Source organism: Pipistrellus kuhlii, unplaced genomic scaffold (genome assembly GCF_014108245.1).
Source record: "Pipistrellus kuhlii isolate mPipKuh1 unplaced genomic scaffold, mPipKuh1.p scaffold_m20_p_11, whole genome shotgun sequence".
Taxonomy (NCBI): domain Eukaryota; kingdom Metazoa; phylum Chordata; class Mammalia; order Chiroptera; family Vespertilionidae; genus Pipistrellus; species Pipistrellus kuhlii.
Window position 1 is genome coordinate 31,993,950 of NW_023425416.1, and position 27,598 is coordinate 32,021,547.

Consider the following 27,598-nt stretch of genomic DNA (forward strand, 5'->3'; position numbering starts at 1 on the left):
CAGGAGAGGAAGATAGAGAAGAGGTCTCCAGACCAGGCAGGCTAGGACCCTGCTGGCAGATGGCCCAAAGGGACAGACTGCAGGAGGACAGAGGGAACCTCGGCATCTCTCTCTTTTAAGAAGAGAGTATGGCAGCACAGAGGGTCAGAGGGCTCAAGTGAAATATTAATAAAGAGAACCATGCTCCCAGGAACAGGGAAGATCCAGTGCAGAGGTGAAGAGGAAGACATTAAAAGATGAGATGGGCTGAAACTGGTTTGGCTCAGTGGATAGAGCGGACTGAAAGGTCCCGTGTTCGATTCTGGTCAAGGGAATGCACAATGGTTGCGGGCACATCCTGGGTAGGGAGTGTGCAGGAGGCAGCTGGTCAGTGTTTCTCATTGATGTTTCTAGCTCTCTATCCCTCTTCCTTCCTCTCTGTAAAAAATCAATAAAATATATTTTTTAAAAATTAAAAAGATGAGATGGCATGAAGGTCGGAGGAAACGAGGAGGCAGGCATCAGGTACAGTCAGGACCTTAGGAAGAGGAAGGACCCTCCTCTCAGATAATGGGGAGAGCTGTAGTTCAGAGGGATTCCGAGGACGAGAGGACTGCTTTCCTTCGAGAAGGTGGACAAGGAAGGACTTGCTGCCCTAGAATACAGCCTCGGGCTGCAGAGGTGACCGAGGGAACCAGGGCAGGACGAGAGTGTGGGAGGGAGCAGGAGATTGGTGGTGCCAGTAAAGGGACTAGTTAGATGGGGAGAAGGTGATGCGGGATGAGTGAGACAGATAAGTAATAAGTGGCCTGGCTATGCGAGAGTGAGTGTGCACAGATTAACGAGCGCGTCAAATGCACTCCCACACTCACTCAAAACCCAGCAAATGCCTGTTCTTCCAGGGAACAGCAAAGCAGGTGACTAGAAGGGAGCATGTGCAGGGCAGCCGATAAGAAAGCTGCAGCGGGAGAAGCATCAGGAAAGTTCTTTTTTTTCAAAGGTTTATGTAAGATTAGCCAGATTCTCTCAGGAGAAAAGTCTTTTCCTCTCTCTCTCTCTCTCTTTCTCTCTCTCTCTCTCTCTCTCTCTCTCTCTCTCTCTCTCTCTCTCTCTCTCTCTCTCCTCTCTCCTCCTCCTCCTCCTCCTCCTCCTCCTCCTCCTCCCTCCCTCCCTCCCTCCCTCCCTCCCTCCCTCCCTCCCTCCAAAAAAAAAAAGTGGACTATCATTGAACTTTAATTTGCTTTTTAGTCACTTTATTGATCTGTTTCAGAAAGGGTAGGAAGATGATCGAGAAAGAGACTCACACTGGGGGGCTGGGGTTTGACCAGTGCTGTGAGTCACACTGCAGACACCCCCACCAGCCCAGAACCCCGCGGCACCAGGTGCCTCTGAGGGTACATGCGGGATACAAGAGCTGTCCCCGGGCCGGGTTAAGAAGAGACTGCCTGTGTCCTGCCAGTAGGGAGGTTAAAAATAGCGAGGTTCTCATCCTTCATATGGGAGTTTGATAGGTGACACTTGAAAAGAAAGCTAAACACTGTAAGCATGTTACTTAGAAATGCAGACTAAAGGAGGAAACAAACTCAGCCGAAGGGGTTGAATGTAACTGCTCCGGGAGATGGGGAATGAGGACAATTATTTGGCTCTTCAAACGATGTGCATGCAGAATTCTGATAAAAATTAAGTTACTAAATCTAACAAAGGATGGAAGGAATCAGGAAACAGAAGCTGCCACAGGAATCCCCGACTGAAGATGTCCCCAGAGAAGACCTGGGCCGCACTCACAGGGCTTGGGGACAGTGTTGGGTGTAAGGTGAGGTCACTGCCCAGGACCCCTGCTGGACTAGCCAGCTTTGTGAGCAGGCCCGGTGCCCAGGGGCCGTCTGTGTGCCATGAGGGCAAGAGCCTGGTTCCTCATCTGGCCAGAGAATTAGTTCTCATTCTTTCACAAATGATGGAGGGAAAGTCAAGGTCAAATGAAGGAAAACCCAGCTTTTCCCTCCCCTGACCCCCTTAAATAGAAGCTGTTTTTTTAGAAGTTCTAAGGCAGTCAGGCTCACGTGTGGCAGGGTTGCATCATTACGGAGGAGGAGGAAAGTGGGATATAAAGCAACTTTCCAAATAATGAGAGCTTTCATTACCCTCCATTTTAATCAGTTTAATGAGAACTTTTTCTATAATGGATTCCATACATCTCTGCTTTCTTCAATTTGCTTTGCCAAAACTAATTTGAGTTTTCGATGACTCTGGGTCATCTTGAGGGGCATATATTATTATTATGTGGCCAATTCCCCGAGAGCCTTTACATTGTGGGATACCCTTAACCTGCACAGCCAGTGAATTCCCAGAGTTAATAGCTAAATTCCATCTCCTTCAAATTTCACTTCCTACTGCTAATTGGTACTGCATTTCCGACTGTCTGTTGTACTCCACTTGTTTGTGTTTTTTTGTTTTGTTTTTGCCTTCTAATTTATTGCTTCTAGTCTGCAGAGCAGTTGGCATCTCCCCTGTGACCAGGCTTGATGGATTTATTTTACCTAAAGGCAGATGAGAGCTTGACACAGTCCCCTGTGGGGAGAAGAAGCAGGCTGTTGGGCAGACCTACGAGACTCAGATTTGATTGCTCAGAGACCTTTTTTATTTTGCAAACTCCTTGGATCTCGGTGTGTTTTTAGGAGCAGGGTTACCAGATAAGCAGCCTGTCACCATCTATCACTTGGTTTGCTCACATCATTATCTTGCCGACAGAGTAAACATAAATCATCTGGAAGATTTGTTCTGAGAGCGCTGCACAAGTGTTCCGTCTGAAAATGTTTACAAAAGGAGACCTGGGAGCCTGTAATTTTTGTTTCCATGTATGTCGGGATGTTTCTCAGCTCCATTTTACAGCCTGAGGAGGTTCTTCAAATGTTCTGGTGCCTTCTGTGCCGTCCATGTCCTGCTGTATGACACTAGGTTAGTCATTCAACTCCTCTCTTGCCCGATATTCCTCCTTCCAAGTGACATGGGATTGTGATTCCCTCCTGGCCCCTGGGCTTTAAAATGCAGTGATCTGAGATTGATGGCCTAATTTTGTAATGAGAGTTAAGAACAAAAAGCCTCAATTGCTTTCTTCATGAAGCTGAAATGTAGTTGTGGAAAATTAAAAAAAAAAAAGTGCAGAGAAGTGTATCGGACAGCGATGAGTGTTTTGAAAACAGTGAGGCAGATAAGGAGATAGGGTGCCAGAATGGGCCTCTTAAATGAAGTGCTCCACAGAGACCTCCGTGAAGCAGTGACATCTGTGTTGAGATGTGACTGGAGGTGGAGAGCACGCTTTTCAAACATCTGGAAAGGGCTTGTCCCGGGAAGAGGGAGGCCTTGAGGTGAGAGCGGTTGGTGTGCAGGAGGAACCTGCAGGCTGTGAGGCTGCGGTGCTGTGAGAGGGGAGGGCCAGGTGGCCAGGGGGCCTGACCCTGGTGAGGATGCTGGCCCTGTGCTCAGGAAGTGAGAGGTCATTCTGACATTCTGAGTAAGGAGTGGCTATGCCAGCATGGGGCGGAGGGGTCTGGGCAAATGCAGATGCTGGAAGATCCTCAGGTGTCTTTTACAGCACCCCCCACACCCCGAACAAGGAAGGTAGCTTGGGTGGTTGATCAGAAGTTGAATAAATGAAGTATTCCAAGGAGATGCCTTTTTTCAGCATTTTTTCAGGCATCAGTTCCAAACATTTGACTCAAGGACCCTAGAGCTCCAGCACACACGGGTCATGATGGATTGGTAAGAAAATGGGAGAAACCAAAACTGGCACAGTGCTGGGGGGTGTACTTGGGTTCACACCCAGGGAAGGCCATATGGCAGTAAGCTTCAGAATTGCACATGATAGACATTTTGAAATAGCAATTCCATTTTTTAGAGCTTATGCAGATATGATCATGTACTTGGGGAAAGACATGTACAGGATTCCCTGTAACACTTAGAGCAACCTAAATGTTCAGTAGGAGGGCCTTGTTAAATACATTGTGATAGATGCATAGAATGGAACATAACACTACCATAAAAAAAAAGAATGAAATACAGGGTAGGGCAAAAGTAGGTTTACAGTTGTTCATATGGAAAGTAATACAATAATAATAATAATAATTCAAGAATAAGCTCTGTGTTTCACATACTCACAATTACAAACCTATTTTGGCCCCACCCTGTATATATATTCACCTACACTCAACATATATACAGACATGTGGCAGATCTTTAGTATATATATAAGAAAAAGTATATAAGTATACAGTATACATGTATATCTTACTTGTGTGTATACGTAAGATGTAGTTTTAAAAGGCAAGGCACAGTGTGTGCTCTTTACTAGTTGTTGGTGTAAGAGGTGAGAGAGCAGAACCCAGTGTGCTTGCCTGTCAGTCTCTCCCTCTCTGAAAAGATATGTAAGAGGGAATAATGGTTGCCAGACCTGAGGGGAGCAAGGAGACGGAGAGATAGGGAAGAGAAAGATAATTAGAATAAAAGTATACCCATTTCTACTTTTCAGAGTATAGAGCCACATGATTATACTGTCTTCATAAAGTAAGGAGAGGTGTAGAAAGAAAGGAAGATGAGGAACAGTGAGGTCCTGAGTGTCTTGGTGATGGTGGCCATACCCCACTGGCAGAGGAAGAGTCGATTTAACAGTGTAACGGGGTAAATAAGCCTTTTTATTACTCAGTGAAGTGAGGAGGGTCCTGCAAAACACTCTTCCTCTGTGATCAGGTGAGTCTCGTGGCCATGTGTTTGGCCACAAAAGACCACAAGTCATGCAACTCGATCTCACCTAGACTTGCCCAGGTGGAACCTGCTGGCAGAGCAAGTAGAGCGTTCTCCATATAATCCATTCACAATCACTGCTGTGGCGGTGGATCCCAGGGAGCGTGCCTTCCATCTGGGTTTCGTGGGTAAATTTAAGAGACCTGGCTTATCTCTTCCACCTCACGTGGAACGGGATTTAACAGCTCAAGATCCATCTTAAAATAGTTTGGGTTTTGTTAATGCCAAGATTGTTTGGGAAGAAGACCAAGAAAAAGAGACTACCAACTGGAACTATATGCAAACTAATTAGGCATTTCCATGTTCATGGGATTATGGTATAAACACCCACGTTTCCGCGGCACCCCAGACTTCAACCGCTGGCATTCTGGGGCAAAGGATAATTTACAGAGGATGAATGCTTTAACAGGACTTATGTAAATTAGTAGGAAAAAAATGCTGAGATACCCATATTTTGTTTTCAAGATACTTTGATGTTGTGCCACAAGACACGTGCAGACCATGTTATGTTGCAGTACTTTTGATACTGTTGATAAACTGACCTCTTGAATGAGATCCCAAATAGACCTGTGTTATAGTCCATTTTCCAGGAACTAGCTCACTACACCTAATTTGGGACATTTGAAATAAATTTAAAATTTTAATATATATTATGAGTCTATTTAAAAATTATACTTCTAAAAATTTTTAGCCAAATGCTACATGGTATATTTTAGGTTCATATTATTTATATCGGTAGAGAAAATCCCAGCCAGAAGGTTTGAAAGGTTATCTGCTTTATGTTTGGCAAGAATCAACGGCATCCGTTTCAACTGAAGAGGAAATGATGCCATGTTTCTGACTGAAACCCCCTTCCCTTCAAAGCAAAAGCCTCTCTCATATCTTAGTATTATATAGGTCATATGTTTTTCAATTTGTTATTGTTGACAGTATTACAGATGTCTCCCATTTTCCCCCCTTTACTGCCCTCAACACAGCCCCACTCACCCAGGTCTGTACCACACTATTTCATAAGAGTTCTTTGGTTAATCTCTTCGTTCTCCTTACCCCCTCTCCTCTGAGATCTGTCGGTCTGTTCCATGCATATATGCGTCTTGACCTATTTTGTTTGTCAGTTTATTTTGTTCATTAGATTACCCATATAAGTGAGATCATATGATACTTGTTTTTTTCTAATTGGCTTATTTTGCTTAGCATAATAATCTCCAGGTCCATCCATGCTGTCCCAAAGGGTAAGAAGTTCTTCCTTTTTATATCTGTACTAGAGGCCTGATGCACAAAATTCATGCAAGGGTAGGCCTTCCCATGGTGGCCAGCACCAGCTTCCTCTGGCACCCGGGACCGGGCTTCCCCTGGCTGCTGGCAGCCGGCCTCACCCTCCGCCCACATCCACCTTGGCCTGGTGCTACCTGCGTCGGCTGCCACCCCGTTTCCCCCCCTAATTTATCCCCCTGCCAGCTGGTGGCCTGGCCCTCCCTCTGCAGGTTGATCATGGGGCAGTGGTGCCCCCCTCCCCTCACCAATCACATGGCACCCACCTTGGCTGGCCTGGCACCAGTGCATGTCATAGCATGATTGTACAGACAGTTGTTCTGCTGTTCAGCCTTTCCATCGGTTTGCATATTATACTTCTATTATTATATAGTATTCCACTGTGTAAATGTACCATAGCTTTTTTTATCCACTCATCTAGTAATGGGCACAGGCTGTCTGAACACAGGGATACATATATTGATCCTGATTGGTGTTCTGGGAGGCTTTGGATATATTTGCAGAAGTGGGATAACTGGGTCAAATTGCAGTTCCATTTTTAATTTTTTGAGGAAACTCCATACTGCTTTGCATAGTAGTTATATTGATTTCAGAGTGGAAGGGAGAAGGAGAGAGAAACATCAATGATGAGAGCAAATCATTGATCAGCTACCTCTTGCACACCCCACACTAGGGATTGAGCCTACAACCCAGGCATAGACCCTGACCAGGAAAGGAATTGTGACCTCCTAGTTCATAGGTCAATGTTCAACCAGTAAACCATGTTGGCCCGGCCCTCGTTATACTTTTTGTTACTGTTTTAAAATCTTTATTATTGAGAGTGTTACAGATGTCCCCTTTTCCCCCTGTTGTCCACCTCTACCTGGTTCCCTCCCCACCCCAGGCCTTCACCACCCTACTGTCTATCCGTAAGATTTTTGGGTGCCTCAAAGCCACCTGGTGCTGGAAGTCCAGGTAAATTCACATCCCAGCTCTTTAAGTGGAACACTGTGGTCTCCGGCAGCCTTGGAGTCTCTTAGCCACAACCCCTGCTGTCTTTTACTGCCAAAAATTACAGGAACTTCTCTCCCCAGCTCTGGAACCCTGGGCTGGGGATCTGGTGTGGGGCTGAGATCCCTTGCTCCTCCAGCCGGCCTCTGCAGTAACAATCTCCCTCCCAATTAAAAAATGGCACATGTGGGTGTCAGATCAGCCTGTTCCATGCCTCCCCCTTCCTACCAGTCTCAGTGTGTTTTCTTCTCTGCTTCTCTAGTTGTAGGGTTTCCATTCAGTCACCGTTCAGGCTGAATAATGGTTGTTCTGTATTTTGGTTGTAATTTTGAAGTGGTTGTGGGAGGCGGCGAGTACAGGTGTTTACCTAAGCCGCCATCTTGGTTCTCTTCCACCTCATTGTGGCTTTAATTTGCATTTCTGTGATGATCAGCGACTTTGAGCATTTTTTCATATGTCTCTTGGACATCTTTATGTCTTCTTTGGAGAAGTGTCCATACAGGTCTTTTGCCCATTTTTAAATTGGATTGTCTTCGAGTTCTTTATATATTTTAGAAATTAACCCTTTATCAGGTGTTTCATTGGCAAATATGTTCGCCCATGTAGTGGGCTCACTTTTCATTTTGATGATGGTTTATTTTGTTATATAGAAGCTTTTTAATTTGATGTAGTCCCATTTGTTTATTTTTTTCCTTGTTTCTTTTGCCCTAGGAGATGTATCAGTGAGATGTCTGAGTACACAGCATATATTTTCTTCAAGGATTTTTTATTGTTTTGTGACTAAAACTTAATTTTTTTACCGATTTTGAGTTTATTCTTGTGTATGGTGTAAGTTGGTGGTCTGGCTTTATTTTTTTGCATGTAACTGTCAAATTTTCTCAACACAATGAATTGAAGAGACTTTTTTTACTCCATGTATTCTCTGACCTCCTTTGTCAGATGTTAATTACTATAATGGTACGAGTCGATTTCTGGAGTCTCTGTTATTTCCCATTTATATAAATGCCCGTTCTTATGCTAGTAATATGTTTAGGGTTAGGATAGGATATGGCTGTCTGGCTTTCATCTAAGTTTATCTGTGATGGAAAGCAAGAAATTTGATGAGAAGTGGAAATTTCTCTTCACTACATCCCATTTTATGCAGTTGTACTGACATTAATTTTATCCTCTTAGAAAATTTACACTCATTTATTAATTTTTATAAAACATGTTACTTGTGTGAGCATTAAATTTCATTGTTTTGTCAATCCTCTCCAAGGAAAACCTTTACAATATTTAAGTTATAAAGTATTTTAAAATAATAATTGAAAAATTATGTGAAACCAACACCTACCAGTATAAGAAAATCTGAGCTGTTTAGATTTTTTGAGAGAGGACATAGAAAGAAGCAATAACTTTTTAAAATATACTTCTTTACATAAAAACGAAATAATAAACTTTTGTGAAGTTTGACATTATAACTAAACAAAAAGGTTAAATGATTGGTGCAGTCCCCACCGTGGACCCATTGCCAGGCCTCGTTCTTTGGTCCCATGGCCTGTGTCTTCCATTCCCTGTAGACCAGACTGAGCTAAACTCGTGTGGAAATCACATGAATATGGGTTTTCCGTTTGTCCTTTCCCTGCTGTTTCATGATTTGCTGTCTATCGTCTTAGTTCTCAAGTTTATTACCACAAAGGAATCTAAGCAGATTTTCTTCTTGACTAACATTCCAGAAGGAAAATAGCCCACAGCTTTTCACTAGGAACAGAGACTTGGGATCATGGGGTCATTGTAGGGTTTGGGCCCAGAACAGGAAAGGCTCAAAGAGAACCCTCTGGCAGAAGAGCAGCCTCAGTCAGGCCCAGCCAGGTCTGTGTGTAAGACATACCGTTCTCTGCTTTCTGGACATCACTCACCCCGAGCTTTAGGCCATGTTCCCATGTGCCCCGTTGGATATGGATGTCGGCTCACAGCCTTCAACTTTAATGCCCTTAAACACATTGTATATTTTGACTGTTAAAAATATGGCACATCACAGTTATAGAACATGTCACACTTTTCAAAGGACTATTTACCTAATATTATCATTGATTTTCAAATGAAGTTTACTAAAACTTAACAAAGATTTTCATTTTTTTGGTCAGAATTAACTGTTACCTCATGTCTTACTTTGATGCAATGATTTAGTAGAATCAAGGACTCCTGCTTCCCTCCCCTACCCTCATCTCTTAATACTGGTAATTGACCCAAAATGTTATGTTTCACCATTAAAAATCATGGCCAAGGCCATGCTTTATTTGAGGCTCTACTAATGCCATTTAGTTCAAGTCAGACTAGATTGGGCCATTAACTAATAGAAAAACACAGGTATTTATGTTAAACAACTAACTTTAAGATAATGTAACATCTACGCATGGCTCTAAAATATACACATTTATGATGAAGATCCTGGAAATATACAGGGAAATAGAACTTGTTCCTGAAAAAAAGAAAACAACCCCACTCATTCTCTCATTATTACTGTCCTGGTTTCTATTTCTGAACCTGAAGATTATTTTCACAGTGGGAATTCTTGTCACCAGCAGCAACTCAGTCAAGAACCTGCCTCCTCTCATCTGGCACCAGTGCCTGGCCATAGCTCTCCGTAAGCCCCCAGGCAGTGTCGGGCCATGCAAGCTCACAGCCACATTCTGTAACAACATTTCATCTTTTTTGGCTCCAATCTGTAATTTTTAAACTTTTAAATAATTGACTTTTGTAGATAATCATCACAAAAGAAATTTTCATTGAAGTCCTCACTATTTTCAAGATTGTAGATTTTTCTTATCTAGAATTCATCAATGAAAAGCAGTTGTGCTTTGACACCAGAAAGCCCCCTATTTCAGCACCTACTGCAGAGGTGGCGAACATCTGGCCTACCAGCTGTACAAGGCCCACAAAATCATTTGGCCTGGCCCTGCCAAGGCATTAGGGGTGAGTTAATTAAATGTTTGACCAAATGGATCAGGCTAATTTTTAAGTTGGTAATTTTGTGTGGCCTGAGAATGATGTTATAAATATCCACATGGCCCTCATCTTCTTTGTTATGTAACTTTCCAATATAATTGCTTACACTTTAATAACAGGTGCAAGGGTAGTCACTGCACCTTAGGAGTATTTACTACCTTCTCGTGTCCTAGCTAGTCATTTAAGTGAAAATGCAAGATGGGACTTCCTCAGGTTTTCTGAAATCTAAACTTGTCTGATTTATTCTTTTCAGTGTATTTTTTTTTTAGATTAAGCAATCTAACCCTACATTACCAGTTGTTTGTAATTTATTTTATAACCTTTTACATTATAGTATATAGTTCATACATGCCTACTAGATCTCCCATATATAGTTTCTTTTTCCTAGTACAGAAATCCTGGCTTGATATTGTACCCACACAATTTATTTTGACATTGATTTTTAAAAAACAGCAATTGTTATGTATCTCAATCATAATTTTAATGCTGTTGCCCTATTTGCTAAACAAATGCCTCTAAACACAGCCATTGTATTCCAGAACAAAACTGTAAAGATCTCTTTATGAAAGAATTGTCAGTGAGCTGATGATAGAAGTACCAATTCTCTTAACCTGCTTTGTTCCCCTGTTTCTAGAAATCAGTAGCTTTTTACAGATGGGACTCAATATAGCATATGGTCACATGGCCTACACATGGCGTGTGATCAATGAATGTTATTGGCTGACCAATTAGTGTTATTACTTCATGAGTCAATAATTCCTTTCATTACCCAAAATAATGCAACCTTTTGTATCTCAATATTACAGAGATTGACTACTAATTACAGAAATTGAGATCTATTCTGAAAAATCCACATATAAAGAAATTCTTGGGTAATTGTTCAGTTTTACCTCTTCAAGTAGATATTCCTGATTGTTTCACATTAGAGTTCTTTTTAATAAAAAAAAAAAGAAAGAAACTTAGAAAACAAAAATAGAAATCTTATTTAAAATAATTTTGAAATATTTGTACACATGAGCTGGGCCAGTTACTTAAAAAAGGAAGAGTCCTGACTTCCTCACCCCCCTTTCTGTCCTTCCCTTTTTCAGGATAGGCAGTTGCTGTGTCATAATTCTAAGGTTTCTGAAATGCTCCTGTACCTGTGGCCCTCTGATACCTACTGGGCTTGCTCCGCATTTTCATCACGACTTCCTGCCTCAGTCCCATCTCCCTGGCCTCCGGTTCTGGTTTTCCTCAGAGCGATCCCTAGCCCTCTGGCATGGAAATCTGGTGCTTGCTAGAAACGTGCGTCCGGGCATCAGAGTGCTGGGGAGAGGCAGAGAAACGGCCCTTTAAACAGGTACCTCCAGGGACTCCTTTGTACACTGAGGTTTGAGATCCCCTCTCTGAGAAGCCTGCCAACAGGATCCCCTTATAGGTTCTCTCCCCCAAATCCTTTGCTGAGTTACCCTTCTTCCAAGCTCTCTCAAACAATAGAGGCCTTCAAACTCTCTGGATTCTGGAGCAACCCTCTAACTCCCTGCCTCCCCCACTCTGGCTGTCCATCTGCAGTTGGATTCACACGTGCCCCCAGTCTACCCTGGGCTCCCCCAAGAGCTGATAATGTCCCATCCTGGTCCCCACAGTGGGAGCTCCAGATTCCTTCCCCTTCCACCAGCTCCTAACCCCACCACCTCAAACTGAAACTATAGAACCAGGAGTTTTAAAGCACAAACAAGTTGGGTTTTTTTGTGGGGGGTATGGGACGGTGGTAACTTGGTCTTAAAAGTTTTTCCAGCTACTCTTTCATCTGCTCTTTAGAAAGTATGGTAAGACTCACAGAAGGAGAAGAGAGATACTTTTAAGTTTCTTAATGAGATAAGGACTTTTTCATTGGGTTCATGTTTCTTTGCTGGAAATAATTTGGGAAATAGGGAGAAAGTTAACATCTACCCCAGACAAGTCCTTCATACCCACTGTTGATGTAAAGAACCAAAAAGACCCCCGTGGTGTTTCCTGGTAATTTAATATCAAGGGAATAATGCAGTTTGCATCTTTGATATATAATTAGATTTTCTTGTTATATAGGGACTGACCCAGTTCAAATGCATAATCTCACTCTGCTCCCTCTGTATTCCCTTGGAACTGGCTCCAAAAGCCCTAGTGTTCCTCCTCACAGCATAATTATGTGATGCACATAACTACAGCATAAGCTCCTGTAAGGGCAGGGACTCTCATTCAGAAATAATGCATGGTAGTTGGGAAGTCTTCATTCATGTGCGCAGGCAAACCAGTATCCAGTCCTTCACCATTTCCTTGGGAAGGTTCTGTGCCCTCTCCAAGTCTCCTCTGCCATGTATGTAAAGCGCCCCGAGAGCTGCCTCTTGCTCCCCGGCATTGTCTGCCTAAGGCCTTGCCCTCGACGTGGCATAGGACAGGGGAGGCGTGAGGGAGCAAGCATGCTGCATAGGCCCCGGTGAGAATCCTTTATTCCCATGAGAATAAAATCAGCATATGCTTCATTTCAGCAGATGAGCAACATGTTTGCACTGATCAGTCTATAAGTTAACAATATAAAAATATTTTTAAAGCAACACATCTGCTGTGCAGCATAATGAAATCAATGACAATGGTCACTTAAAAAATTGGGATTTTTAATCTTTTTAACATATCTTTTCCAGTTTTCAACTCATTGCCCTTTTTGCCCCATTTTTAAAGAACTTTGTTAATAATATATTTTGCACTTCCCTGTAGTCTTTTATTGGACTGCAGATATTTTAAGAGTGGGAATCTAAAGGGGAACTCTCCAGTTTTTTTTAATAAGCATGTCAAATATGAGCTTTTTAAAACAGCCATGCTTATTTCCCATTTCTTCCTTATCGGTATCATTTTCACCATCTTGACTGTTTCCCCCTCGAGTCCTCGGTCAGTCTCACAGCAGCCTGTCTTGTTACCGCCTCTGGCTGTGTTCTTCTGAACTTTCCGAAAGCTGCTTTCTTTAGATGTGGGATAGATGTTGGTCAAAGCCAGGGCTGCCTCCATCCGCTCTCCCATGCTTGTATTATCTGTGGGCTTTTCCTTGTTGGAATGAAGCCCAGCGAGCAGTTGGTGCCACTGCCTCATTACCTCACGGGTGATGTTATCAGACCAAAGGGGTCCATCTGCCTGTGTCATCAAAGCCCAAGAAGACACCGACAGGAGCTTACAGCAGAGTACGGGTTTATTTTTAGGATGTGGCCCACACCCAGAGACACGTTAGCTAATGCTGGCTCGCATGGCTTCCTAGGATGGCTATCAGGGGAAGATCCCCAGTCATGGTGACTAAGGGAGCTGGGGTTGTGGTCAGGGTGCAGGTTGCTGTTGATTGGTCAGCACTGGGGAAGAGGGTAGTTGATCATCTGGTCCTGATGTCAGCCGTGGCACCTCTCTGTCTGGTTTCACTGCTTTTCTGGGCCTGGAGGTGAAACATCACTGAGGCCTCAGTGTTATCTCTAGTCTCTGTGGTGCTGACTGGAGGCTTTGTTCTAACGATTATTGTCTGATGCAGATCAGAACCTCGTCCTGCAGGCTTGCTGCTTAAGGGAGTGGTTGTGCCAGGGAGAAGGAGGCAGGTGAGGCAGGGTCCTGGATGAGCCCAGCTTGAATCAAAGGAAAGAAAGGAGAAAGGCTATATTAAACGAAGGGAGTTTCTACCCAGTTACGGTGATGAACTTTAGACGGACAAACAGTCTGTCTCCAGTGGAGTGAGGCTTCCTCGCAGATAACTTTGTCGTTGAAAATTCCCCATATTGTTGTGTCACACCTTTGTGCCAGTTTTGAAATTTGTAATTTTTAAAAAAAAGCAACATTATACCCCACATCTGGTCAGGCAATTGTAGTCGTAACATCACCTTCATTCCCTCCCCTTGTCTCGTCCTGTGCACCTCGAAGACCATCTGGTGCATGTCTTCTTGTTTGCAGTTACACTCCTGCACACAGCTCTGTTGCTTCTCTTTTTCCTGTATTCCAGTCATGGATCTGTCTACCACACCTCTGTGATATGTGTGCCTCCCGACTGCCATAAACATAAACACTATGAGTATTAATGATTCAGATCCTGAAACCCACATCTTGCTGAAGTCCAGTATTAACTCTTAATTTACCCCCCTGCCCCAGCGTTAGGACCTCACCTGGCCATTTTTTTAAAAATACAGTACATGCCAGGGAGACTCCATCATGTAACATAGGAAAACATTGTGTGTGTGTGTGTGTGTGTGTGTGTGTGTTTTAATGCTCTAGCAAAGAAACTGGGTTTTAAAAGATTGCCACCTATCCACGGTTATTTTGTTGGCTTGGCTTTTGTCTGTTTGCTTTGCAGTGTGTTAAGCACATCCAGTGGAAGTCAGAACTAGACAGAGGGTATGTGGCCCACTGGGCCAGGTCACCAGCAGTGTAGTCACATGAGGAAAAAGCAAAGCCAAGGCACAGAACAGTGCACATAGCATGCTACGTTTGTACAAGAAAGGAGCATTATGAATATATGTACACATTTGCTTATATTTTTGAGGAGAAACAATATAATAAAGAGATAATAAAAACTAATAAAACTGTATAGGGGGAGGGAAGGGTCAGGGTAGTGGAGATCAGGATGGAAGCAAAACTCATCTGAATACACCTTGGTATATAATTTGACTTTGGAATAAAGTTTCGAGATAATTTTAACACAGATTACATCCAGAAAAAAAAAAAAGTGAAAAAAGAAAAAGAAACAAGTGAATCTAGTGGTACTTTGTGAGTGACATAACCAAGTAAAAAATTATTCTGACTAACCTTAGAATATAATATTTTTACCAAACATTCTCAGTAAGATACATTCTAAGGCCAAAATAAATAGTTTAAATTAGATTCAGCAATTTTATTAATAATAGTAAAATTGCTGAATCTGATCTCAGATTGACTATCCTGTGACAGGAAATACATTTTGCATTCATTTCATCCCCAGTTGTTGACACTGTGTCCTCTGGAGATTCCCAAAACCTGGGTTCTCATCCCAGCTCTTCCTCCTGCTCCCTCCACAGGCATCAAGCTCTGCACCATGCAGAGCCCAGATTCCTCACCTCTGAAACAGGGAGAATGAACTCAACCTGTGTCCTGTTCGCCCTTCAAAACCATGTGGAACAACCACAGATTTCTCACACGCATACCTTCCGGCTTGCTGATACCAGGAATTCTGAGTGTTTCCCCCATTATTACATTCTTAAATAGGCATGTTCACGAAATCCCATCGGACGCTGGAGAAGGAAATGCTGCTGCCTAGAGACAATACCTAGAGAAGGAAATGCTGCTGGCTCGTTAGCACAGACTGGAGGGAGAATGATCTGCTTTGTCTCTGTCTCTTTCAGCCATGGAGTTCCATGAGCACCTGCACAGCATCGGCACCAGGGAAGGCCTGAAGGAGCGGAAACTACAGAAGGCCGTGGAGAGCTTCACCTGGAACATCACCATCTTGAAGGTACCGAGAGCTGTTGCTGGTGCTAGTGGTTTTGCAGACTTTTTCAGTGTGTTTCTTTCTGTAGGGACATTTTGTGCACATCATCCACCACTGGAGGCTGTGCGTGCTCACAGGGATCCGGTGCCCTCTGCCCTCCGAGAGTCTGCAGGCACCGTGGCTGGGTGGTGTGGCTCAGAGGGAGAATGTGGGGACTTTGTTGGTTGGCACATTATGGATTCTGGTAGGAAGTGAAAGGACCTTGCATTTTATCCTTGAAGCATTGTGAACGTCATGAATGCCAGTGCTGTGTGTGAAATAGAAAATAGTGATTACAGAAGAGTGACTGGGACTTTAAAAATTATAGTTGCTCGAATTTCATGTAACACTTTCAGTAATGATGATAGCCTTCATATTAATATGATCGCAGAAAAATATAGGAGACACTTATATAGGACATAATCAAAAGAAATATGTAAAGGAATTGCTATTGGAAAGAAAATTTCCTTCAAGGGAAAAGCCATCTTCAGACTTTTCTTCCTCCTTCTTTCCTCCCTCCCTCCCTCCCTCCCTTCCCTTTTTCTCTCTCTCTCTCTCTCCCTCCTTTCCTTTCATCTATCTCAGCCTGTCCATTTTTTTAAAAGCATTTTTATTTTTTATTATAAAACTTTTTAGAAAATGTCAAAATATCATAACCAAAGGTAAACAAAGCCCTACTGTCCAGAAACGGTGCCATTGGCCCTGGGCTGAACTCTCTCCTGGTATTTTTTTCTAATAATATATAATATGACATGATTTTTAAAATAATGCTTTGTATGTACTTTGAAACTTTTTTTTTTTTTTTTTTTTTTTTAGTTTTATCTCAACGTGATCTTCACTTTTCTTCATCTGAATTTTTAGGAACTTCAATAATAACACAGAAAACATTATTTCACTCTGGATCTTGAACAGCAAAATGTAAAATTACTCAGTATTCACCTGCCAAACTTTCTGCTCAGCTGGGTTTAAAACTAAAAGCACTATCACACTGCCTCTTTTCATTTCATTTCCCCACCCCCTTCAAGTTAGAGGACCCATCTCTGCAGCTGATGACAGTTTTCTGAGTTGATTTAACAAAAGTCCTTCCAAAGCTAGCCAACTTGCGTTTTCTCACATTTAACTCGTTTTTAAAATTAAAATCATTTTCTTCTTCAAACACTCCCCTTCCTACACATGTACTTTTTAAATCTCTGTCTTCTGCTTAGTATTTAACTCTGATTGATTGCAGTTCAGTAAACAGCAGAGATAAGAACGTACAATGAAAAGGAATTTTACTTTACTACTTGCCAACTCACTCCCACCAGAGGTGGGGGTTACACTACAAATTTCCTGCAAATCTCAGGAAAAAAATAGCACAGTGGTTCATAGCCCTGTGATAAGAATAAATGCTCATTTGGCTTTTTATTATAAGTAAAAATAGACTTAGGGAGCTAGTTTCCCTCTGTCAGTTCTCCTTGCCACTCCTTTGTGGTCCAGGCACCAGCAATCGGGGTGTCATCCGGAGCCTGTTCAACCTGCAGATGCCCAGCCCCACCCCACACCCGCCAATCAGAAGCTCTGTTTTTACAAGATTCCAGGGCGTTCCTATATACATCAAAGTTTGAGAAGCACCAAAAAGGGATCCTGGCTCACATACTGATGAAAACCAGGTGACATAAGGATTGTACCGGGCTTTAGAAATAAGTACATGAACCAAATAGCTACCCTGAGGTAACAGATTTTCTTCTGACTTGTCTACATAGGAAATGTCCAAACTATAGAAATTTTTTTTGTAAGAGTTTATTTGAGCCAAACTGATGACACTGTTGGCAAGCAAGATCTCAGATGCTGTGGAGATGACGGTTTGCAGTTTCTTTTATGCCTTTAAAGAGGGAAAGTAAGGAAGATTAAATGAAGGTGGGAGAAAACCAGGTCCAGGATAGTGAACACACTATGTGCTCCCTTGAGGGTGGTTGCACCTTCCAGGGGTCTGTAAAGAAGATTGCTTCTGGCATTCCAAGGGTATGTTAACCTAGATGCACAAGAACAATGGACAGGTCTTGCTTAAACCTTTTAGGACAGAAGTTAATAGGACTGTAACTACCCATCATGCCTTTCCTGGTTAGAAATTTATGATCATATCACCCCACCCCCATGATGTTACTTTAGGTCACTGAACTCATACATACCACTTTAAAAAAAAATTTATTGTTGAGAGTATTACAGATGTCTCCCTTTTTCCCCACATTGCCCCCCTCTGCCTTGTTCCTGCCTCATTCCGGGCCTTCACCACTCTACTGTGTCCATAGGTAAGACCTTTGGTTAATCTCTTCCTGCCCTCCCTCCCCCTTCCCACTGAGATTCCTCATTTGGCACCTCCATAATGCAAATGTTGGTACACTTGAAGTTGCCCCAGAAGCTCCAGGATAGTTAACAAATTATATGCATCTCAGAGGGTGGAGCACATAATTTCTTCCGATTTTTGGATTTTTTCTTTTGGCTCTTCTGATAGGGTGTTTTTTTGCTTCCTCGTATTCCAAATAGTTGATTTGATTCTCGGAATCCCCTACTGTGGAATCCCAGTAAAATGTTCTTTATTTCAGTTAGTGTATGTTTAATTTCTGACTGGTACTTTTTCGTGTCTTTGACATTCTCACTAAAATCCTTGAGAGTCTCATGAAGATCCTTGAATAACTGTATATCAATGGTTTTGTACTCTGTATCTAGTAATTTGCTTGCTTCGATTTCTTTCATTTGTGACATGTTTCTTTGTATGTATTGGGTAGAGCTTCTATGTCTCCTCAGGTTGGTAGAGTGGCCTTGTGTAGTAGATGGTCCTGTAGAGCCCAGTGGCCCAGCCTCCCCAGTCATCTGAGCTAGGCCTCTAGATTCGCCCGTGTGGGCTGTGTGCACAGTCTTGTAGTTGAGCCTTGATTGCTGTTGGCGTGTCTGGGAGGAGTTGACCTCCAGGCCAATTGGCTGTGAGGACCAACTGGCACAGAGTGGACAGCTGCTGTGAAGCAAGGCAGGCTGGTGCTAGTGCCTACCTAGTCTTGGGCCTTTTATTGATATGTTTGGGGCACACTGACACCAGCTGCAGCTTATTTGAGAGATTTTACCAAAGTTTGAAGCCTGAGCCAGGACAGGCCATTTATACGGAGATACTGTTGCAAACAGGTTGGGTGGGGCTGCAGATTGGATGGGGTGGGACCTCAGGGAATCACCAGGGCAGAGCAAACAGTGTGGGCCAGGCTAATTGAGACCTGGATATGGCTGCCAGTCAGCTCTGCGACAGGGGAGGTCCTGGCACAGGAGCAGTGATTCCTGTGAACTCCCCCGTCTGGGAGAAAGCCACTCGAGTGAGTTCCTGATGCCAGACAATCCAGTTCCTCCCGTATGTGTCTGGGTCCCCTGGTGCTGGAGCCCAGAAAAAGCTGCCCTGTTTTCCCGAAAATAAGACAGTGTCTTATAGTAATTTTTTCTCCCAAAATTGCTCTAGGTCTTATTTTCAGGGGATGTCTTATCTTTCCATGCACTAGGTCTTATTTTTGAGGAAACACAGTATTTCCTATAGGTTTGTGCTTGGCCCTTTAAGAAGGACACCTGGGTCTCCAGCAGCCTTCTTGTCCATCAACCACAATCTGTACTGGTTTTTATAGCCTGTAGTTTACAGGGACTTCTCTTCCCAGCTCCAGAACCCTGGGCTGGGGGGCTGGTATGGGGCTGGGGCCCTTTGCTCCTCCTGAGTAGCCTCTGCAGAGACTATCTCCCTCCTGATTTAAAAACAAAACAAACAAACGTGGGTGCCAGATCAGCCCATTCTGTGCCTCCTCTCCCCTCCTAGTCTCAGCATGCTTTCTTTACTTCTTTAGTTGTAGGACTTGCATTCAGCGGGGGCTCTCCAGCGGTTCTGGGTGATGGTTCTGTATTTTAATTGTAATTTTGATACGGCTGTGGGAGGCAGCGAGTACTGGTGTTTACCTACACCGTCACCTTCAGATCTCCCCATACCATCCTTTTTGTCCACAGAATTATGCCCAGGAGCAAGAATTAACACCCCAGACTTATATTCATGTGGAAAGAAATGTACAGGATAGGGTAACAGATAGTTTTCGAATTTCCAGGACACTATTTGCTGTGGATGGTGTGGAGCACGGTAGAACCTAAGCGAGGAATGGAGGAGGATTGGAGAGATCTGTGTGTCACTCCTGTGCAATAGGACTTCCTGTGTCTTTCACGGCTTACGCCCTTTAGAAGAATCAGTGCTCCTGGACCCTTGTATGCGAGTCTGGATGTGAGCTGAGCTGCTGACCTCTTCCTGGCAGGAGCTCCTGTCATGGCTTGTTCTTCGTGGTGAACGGGGAGTGGCATTGCTCCGTGTGCTGTGCAGTTGGCACCAGGTGGCACAGGCTGGTTCAGAGGACACTGGATATGGAGAGAGGAGGAGGCGGCCCTGCTGAGCAAGCTTGAAGCCACATTTAGGAATTACCTGGGGTCCTTAAAAATGCAGCCTCCGGAGGCCCTCTCAGTCCTCCTGGTCCTGCCTCAGAATCTCCAGGGGTGGGACACGGGAATCTGCTTGGTTTCACAACTTCCTCTGGGGATTCTGAGGCAGGACCAGGAGGACCTAAAAAATACCAGGGATTAAGGTTCTGGTGTCAAATCAAGTGTCTTTCCCTCCAGTTGGAACAGTAGAGGGTGCAGGGTGACCAGTCATCCTGGGAGGTGGATTCCCAGTGTGAAAGCTGGGACAGGCCTGGGTACCCTGGACAGCGGATCCCTGAGACAAGGCACCTGCCACAAACTCCTCTCATCTAAGGATTGTCATCCCAGTTGTTATGAATCTTGACTGGCTTTGTTTAGTTTTGCTGTGTTAAGAATTGCTTTAAAATACGGAAATGAACAAAGAAGAAATGTCATGCATGATCACCACCCAGAATGACCCACTATTAACATCTCGGCATACTTACTCCCAGTTATTTTTTTCTTTGAATAGCAATCATTCATTTATGTCTTCATTAGAAGTTTTTAATGCCAGAAAAGATGAAAGGTTAAAAAATGACCTCAGAGCTTCCCTCTAAGAAATAACTAGTATTAAATGTAGGTGACATCACTCCAGGACACTTTTTATTGTGCATGTGGGTGGAGAGTCATTTTATTGATTCTTGACATCTTTGAAGTTATATTGGATTGGACTGTAGATACATGGCATGTATCTATAGTCTATGACATCTCTGCATTGTATCCTAGTTAAGTTGGGGGTGATTGCTCTTCCTTAGCAGTCTAAAACTGATAGGTCTCATAGGCACTGTGTCTCAGATATTATAAAATAAGGTATATCAACAAATAGAATCTGCCTTAATTGCTCTTTTTAAATTTATATAACAGAAGAAAAGTAAACCATAGAGAAGCTAAATGAATTGCTGAACAATGTCTAGAGTAAAGGGTATTTATTTCTTCTAAATCTGAGGTTAACAAAAGAGATGAAAAACATTGATAGGAGTCATCTTGTTGGGTTTTTTAAAGCTACACATTTCGATTCTAAGCTCTGTTGGTTGACCTGCTTTGAAAGATGAGAATGAGTACTCTCAAGAACAGCTAGGTTGGGAGTTGGGCATATTGCTCTTTTTACGTTGTCCCGTTTGATCCCAAGACTAATTCCATGTAGCGTGGTGCCTGGCTTCCTGCACTGAGCATCATGCTTCTGAGCTTCATCCCACCCTCGGTCCGTCATCGCTCCCACTCCATCCACAGCAGCAGAGGACACGGCCTCCCGTGGCTTCTCTCCAGTTTGGTCGGAGGTTAGAATTTTTAGGGTTTTTATGAATTGCCAGTATGAATTCTTGTGAGTTTTTAGAAGTTTATTACATCTTGGTATATCCTTTTCCTTGTTTGGTTGCTGTTTGTGGTTTTATGTTTGTCATTGTTTGCTCATTTCATCAGGAATGTGGGAAGTTAGCTCTGGAATGCACTTTGAACCCACCAGCTTAATCAAGACCTTCCTCTCCCTTTATTTTCCATTTGCTGAAATGTTCACTGCACTGGTGATCATTTTCCTATTTCTACTTATTACCATCTCTAAAATAGTAAAATCTCATAGATTTATAAAAATAAGGCCACCCCCTGGTGATAGTCATGCCCTGAGGCAGCACCGAAACCCTCTGTTCCCTCTTTGACAGATCCCATCTTCTCTCAGGCCCGCCTCACTCCGCTCAGACATGCTCAGTCCTCCCACAGACGTGTGGGCTGGGATGGCTGTGGTCCCTGGCCCTTCTGTGTCGGTGTTCATAAAGCGGGCGACCAGAATTATCCCCAGACTGCAGATGTGCTGGGCTCAGCGGCCCAGAGGGAGACTCAGTATGATTTTGCTCGGAGCCTGAAAATTATCTTAGTGTTAACAGAGGCCAAGGTTATGTTGGATTGGATTGCACTTGAATCCTAGACTTAAACGAACCTTTTGAAGCCCAAGATGTTTTCCAGGTGAATTGCTACCAAGCGACCTCCCCATCCTGTGCCATCCCACCCTCCCCATAAGACTAAAGCCTAGACCCTGCCTGTGATTAGAGGTTTGCTCTCTGCAGGAACAGAACACTTCTCCACAAAATAAATCATTAAACCAGGCAGATTTTGCACCTGGTAAGACATTAATCTTGATTTTATTTGCTTTTACTTGAGTTGCAGTGCTTACCTTGACAACCTGAAGCCTACATTTGTTTCCTTTCGGAAAATGACTTCCGTAGCCCACGTGTAGCTTATTTCCTTTATTGAGGCCAGTATCCTTTAATTACGTTTTTTATTATAGGCGATGTATTATGTTGCCTGTTTTCCTGAAAAGCTGTAATTGACTGGAAGTTATTTCTGTCAGTGTGTGAAGCCTGCTCAGATGGCTCAGAAACAAACTACAGTAGTACTTGTCATTAGACAGACTACTTTCTGATCCATCTGAGCACAGTAAAACCTCAGACCGTCGGACCCCACTAACGTGGAATTTTCGATCCTCGGCTACCATGTGACCACGCACAGGTGTGCTGAAAAGATTAACGGGGAGGAAGTCGTGTGCCTGCCTTGTGCTCACTGCGTTTGCAGGAGCTCACTCATGGTCCTGGCTCTGCCCCTCCACGGCCTGTGCCCTCCACTTCTCTCTGTGCACCTGAGCCGCACCCCCCTCCTACAGGCACTGGTCTCTGCCAGGAACCCAACCTCCTGCCCTCTGTGCTTGGGTTTTGAGGAAACACCATCTGGAGACTGCGAGGGCTGCTCCCGAGACTTCACCCCACTTTTGCCACCAGAGCAAGCTCCTCTGTCAGGAGAGGCCCCCTCTGCTGCTGCAGGGTGCACTCACCGCCACGGTGAACATTCGCCCTTCCTACGCCAGGTCTGTAACCGAGGGAGATGCCACCACAGGGGGGACTTACAAAGCTTTGTAGAATAAAAACTGCACTACTCAACAACGGAGCCCTAGAGGCGTCCCCTGTTGGAGCCACCTGTGAGGTCAGTGTCCCCTGCAGCCCTGTGGCCGGCTGACATCCTCTCCTCCTGCCCTCTGTCCCGGCCAGCTCAGCACCACCCTCCACCTTTGTTGGGTAAAACATGAAATTGTTTGAGGAGAAAGGCATTTATTCTGAATGAAATTGAATCTTATGTTCTAAAGTGTTACTTTTTAAATCTTTATTGTTGGAAGTATTACATATGTGTGCTTTCCCCCCCATTGACTTCTTCCAGCCTGCCCCAACCCCTATTGTCCTTGTCTGTGGGTTATGCATACAAGTTCATTGATTGATCTCCTTCCACCCAGCCTTCCCTCTGAGGTTTGACAGTGTGTCTGATGCTTCTGTCTCTGGATCTATTTTTGTTCGTGTGGTTTGTTATATGCTACAAATGAGTGAGGTGATACTCATCTTTCTCTGGCTTATGTTGTTTAGCACAGTGGTGGGCAACTGTGGCTCACGAGCCACAGTTTACCACTCTGATTACTAATGAGTTTGCCGACCACTGGCTTAGCATAATGCTCTCCAGGTCCATCCATGCTATTGCAAATGCTTTCTTTTTTTACAGCAGAGTAGTATTCCAGTGTGTAGATGTACCAGTTTTTTAATCCACTCATCTGCTCATGGACACTTAGGCTGTTTCCAGATCTTAGTTATTTTAAATTGTGCTGCTAAGAACATAGGTGTGCATATATCCTTTCTGATTGCTGTTTGATTTCTTGGGATATATTCCTAGAAGTGGGATCACTGGGTCAAATGGCAGTCCCACTTTTAACATTTTGAGGCAACTCCATAATGTTTTCCACAAAGGCTGCCCCCCTCCTTCCTTTTCTGTACCTCCTCGCCAACACTTGTTTGTTGATGATAGCCAGGTGTGAGATGGTACCTCGCTGTCATTTTGATTTGCATCTCTCAGGTGATTAGTGACTTTGAGCATGTTTTCATATGCTTCTTGGCCTTCTGTGTGTCCACTTTGGAGAAGTGTCTATTTAGCTCCTTTGCCAATTTTTAATTGGATTTGTCTTCCTGTTAAGTTGTATGAGTTCCTTTATATTTTGGAGATTAACCACTTACTGGATATCATTGGCAAATATGTTCTCCCATGCAGTGAGTTCTCTTGTTATTTTGTTGGTGGTTTCTTTTGCTGTGCAGCAGCTTTTTATTTTGATGTAGACTGATTTGTTAAAGTTGTGTGTAGTCTCTGCATTGCCCGAGGCCTTGAACCTCCTTAAACTCAGTTTCCTCATCTTTAAAGTTTGGTAGTAACTGAACCTCCCACGAGATAATCTTTGTGAAGAGCTTAGACAGTGCCTGGCATACAGTAGTCACTCAATAATTGATAACTATTGTTTCCAGAAGGCTTTGCTGATATACATTTCTGCATATCTGATTTTTGGCATATTGTAGGCTCTGTGGTCTCAGATTTAGGACTATAATTACATTTCTAGCCCTCTATGCCAATTTAAATTGTAGTTTTAAGGAATGCAACATAGTCTCCATAGCATTCTTAGGAGAGGTTTGTGCATTTGGCCTGTGATGCTGAAAACTTGAAATGTAGTCAGTTTCTAGATTAGTCATTGATTTGGGTGATGTGAGACTCATCACACACAGTTACTAAAGGGCACTATGTTTGTGGCACCTGTAACAGTCTAAAGGCTGTGTTTCTTGGTGTGAGACTGTTCATTCTCTGGTTTTGGTTGCAGAGGAACCATGTGCTGTCTTCTTAAAGTGACACTGAGGTTACCCCTGAGGCCTCTGGGAGAAGTGCAGTTAAACTAAATAATGGAGCACTAAAGAATGGAGCACCTATTTTTAGTAACTAACTAAAGATCTCCGTAAAGCAGGAAAATCATGAACTGTACGTGGTAAACAGCAAGCCATTCAGTGCAGTCCCACCTCATGGTGACCTAGCCATTTGGTCTCACTAGTGGCTGAGATTTGATTATATCCTGTTGTCTGCCAAAGTCAGCCCTTACCTGTCACCCTTTGCAGGATGCACATTGGGAGGCAGTTGAAAACAAAAAGCAGAAAGGGAGAAAGAAGGGATGGTACTAAGGATGTAAGCCTGCCAAGGAAAACTCAAACTATAGAGGCATCATAGAGTAATGGAATGAATTTAGAGCCCAAGAAAAGGGGGAAAATCATGAGCAGCAAAGAGACTCTTTAAGAAAAAGACAATAGTAAAAGTCAGTGATCGCAAACTGGCTCCACAGAGCCACATGCAGCTCGTTGGCCCCTTGAGTGTGGCTCTTCCACAGAATACCATGGCCTGGGTGAGTCTATCTTGAAGAAGTGGTGTTAGAAGTTCTAAGTTTTGCCGAAGCCGGTTTGGCTCAGTAGTAGAGCATTAGTCTGCGGACTGAAAGGTCCCAGGTTTGATTCAAGGGCATGTATCGATACATTGGTTGCGGGCACATCCCCGGTAGGGGGTGTGCAAGAGGCATCTGGTTGATGTTTCTCTCTCATTGGCATTTCTAGCTCTCTCTTTCTCTCCCCCTTCCTCTCTGTAAAAAAAACTTTTTAAAAAAAATATATTTTATTAAGTTTAAAAAATTGGGCTCTCAAATGAAATTTCAGTCATTGTACTATTGATATTTGGCTCTGTTGACTAACAAGTTTGCCGACCACTGGTATAAGTAGAATGCTGGTGGGAAGCAGATTAAATATAGGAAGGAAAAACAAAACATTAAAGTGGGAGTGTTGAAATTTATGACAATGGAGCAATTGGCACCACATCATCTTGAAATCATTAGATAATGCCTGCAGATATTTTGATTGTTGCTGCTACTCTCCAGGGATGCTGCTGAGTACCCTCAGAGGCACAGGCTAGCTCAACAAGATTAGTGGTTGTCGAGGGATGGGGATGGTGTGACTGTGGAGTCAGCACCAGGGAGATCTTTGTGGTGATGGGTTAGCCCTGTGTGTGTATTTCAGGGGTGGTTACATGAATCTATACGTGGGCTAAAGTGATGGACAACTATACACACACATTGTATTAGTGTCAGTCCTAGCTTGGATACTGTTGTACTACAGATGTAAGCATTGGGGAAAATATGGGTACACCAGACCTATCTGTACTATATTTGCATCCTTCTGTGAGTTTATATGTATTTCAGAATATAAAGGTTAAGAAAAACAAGATTGGCCAAATTACTAGATGTAATACACTTCTGTTCAAATTTATAAATGAAAAGGCAGCATACTCTTGGTAAACTCATTATTAAAATTGACCTATTCTAGTTGGTCCTAAGATTGTGGATTATTAAGCTCATAAAATTGACCTATTCTAATGCCATGTCAGTAGGAAATGAAAATATTACTATTGTAGCAAAAAACTTAAGTTGTCAAACCATGACAATAAACCAGGGCCTATCTAACATGTTTCACCACATATTTTGTTACAGGGACAAGCGGATCTTTTAAAATATGCTAAGAATGAGACTTTGGAGAACTTGAAACAAATCCATTATGCTGCTGTTTCGTGTGGACTGAATAAACCAGGGACAGGAAATGCCGACGTGCAGAAGCCACGCCGGAGTCTGGAAGTCATACCTGAAAAAGCCAGCGATGAGTCTGGAGAGTGAGGCACTTCATTGTCATCTGGAGGTTACAACTCTGGACCAACCGTAGTCAGGTGGAGCAGTCACTTTGCACTCAATGATGAAAATAATATTTGGGATTTTAAAGCACAACTGGAATAGCTAATTGCAGTCTCTTAAAACTGTGAATGTATGTAGCAATCCGGCGTGTGAAGGCAAATAAACTCTTTAACAAGAAATGATATTCCTGGCCAAAGTATGCTATATTTGTATACAAAGACACCATCACTCCGTTCCAGTGTGAACCACCGACTATTCACTCTAGTTCCATTGAGAAAGAAAACACTTTCTTAAGATGGAAATGGATTGTATTGTCAAATTAGTATTTATTGGAGAAAAATGTAATCTACGCATTTTACATGTGTCAGAATCTCTGGGTTAGAGATGATTTTGGTGGAATGCCTGCTGAGCCATAATTACTAAGGAGAATGTAAGTGGACAGATCCCCCGAGTCCCCAGGGACTTTGGAGCACCATCCAATACAAGGAGAATGTGCAATTGGACTGAAGCTCCCCGGCTGGAGACATGTGCTGGGTATAATATATACAATGTAAAAGCAACCAATCTGGAAGCAACACATTGTAAATAGTTTTTCATTGTATGAAGTAGTGTTCACATTAAAAAAGATGTTTTATGATATTTCTCCAATAGCAGTACTGAAATTCTAACTTAAAAATTGTGTTTCAAATATTCTGCTCTTAAGAGTAAGCCATTACTTGATAAACAGCTTTGTCAAAAAATGGGTTGCTTGTCTGGCTTGACACTAGCTTACAGTGAGGTGCTCATAACATCACACAGTGGCAGCTGCCTGACTGTAAAGTGGGCTGAGACACCCCCTTCCACTTCTTAATTCACACCAGAGAGTGTGCCCTGAAATAGTGCAAATGATAAGTTCAAGGCCAGAGAAGATGTTGCTTCCCTAAGGCCAGCTGAGTTGTTAACCCAAGCTTTCATTTTTCAAAAATCAGTGAAACTTGGTGCTATTTAAAAAAAAAAGTAACAAACCCTGCATCCTAATTACT

At 43.2% G+C, this 27,598-nt stretch overlaps 1 protein-coding gene across 1 annotated transcript in view; it reads left to right on the plus strand.

Annotated features, from left to right (window-relative positions):
• Positions 1-27,215, plus strand: part of PLCL2 (phospholipase C like 2) — a 159,532-nt gene extending 132,317 nt beyond the window's left edge. Inside the window, exons 5-6 of the mRNA XM_036431568.2 lie at positions 15,387-15,496; positions 26,382-27,215. Coding sequence (XP_036287461.1) covers positions 15,387-15,496; positions 26,382-26,561 — 290 coding nt within the window. The 3' untranslated portion in view covers positions 26,562-27,215. The remainder of the gene's footprint in view (positions 1-15,386; positions 15,497-26,381) is intronic.
• The last annotated feature ends 383 nt before the right edge of the window (positions 27,216-27,598 follow it).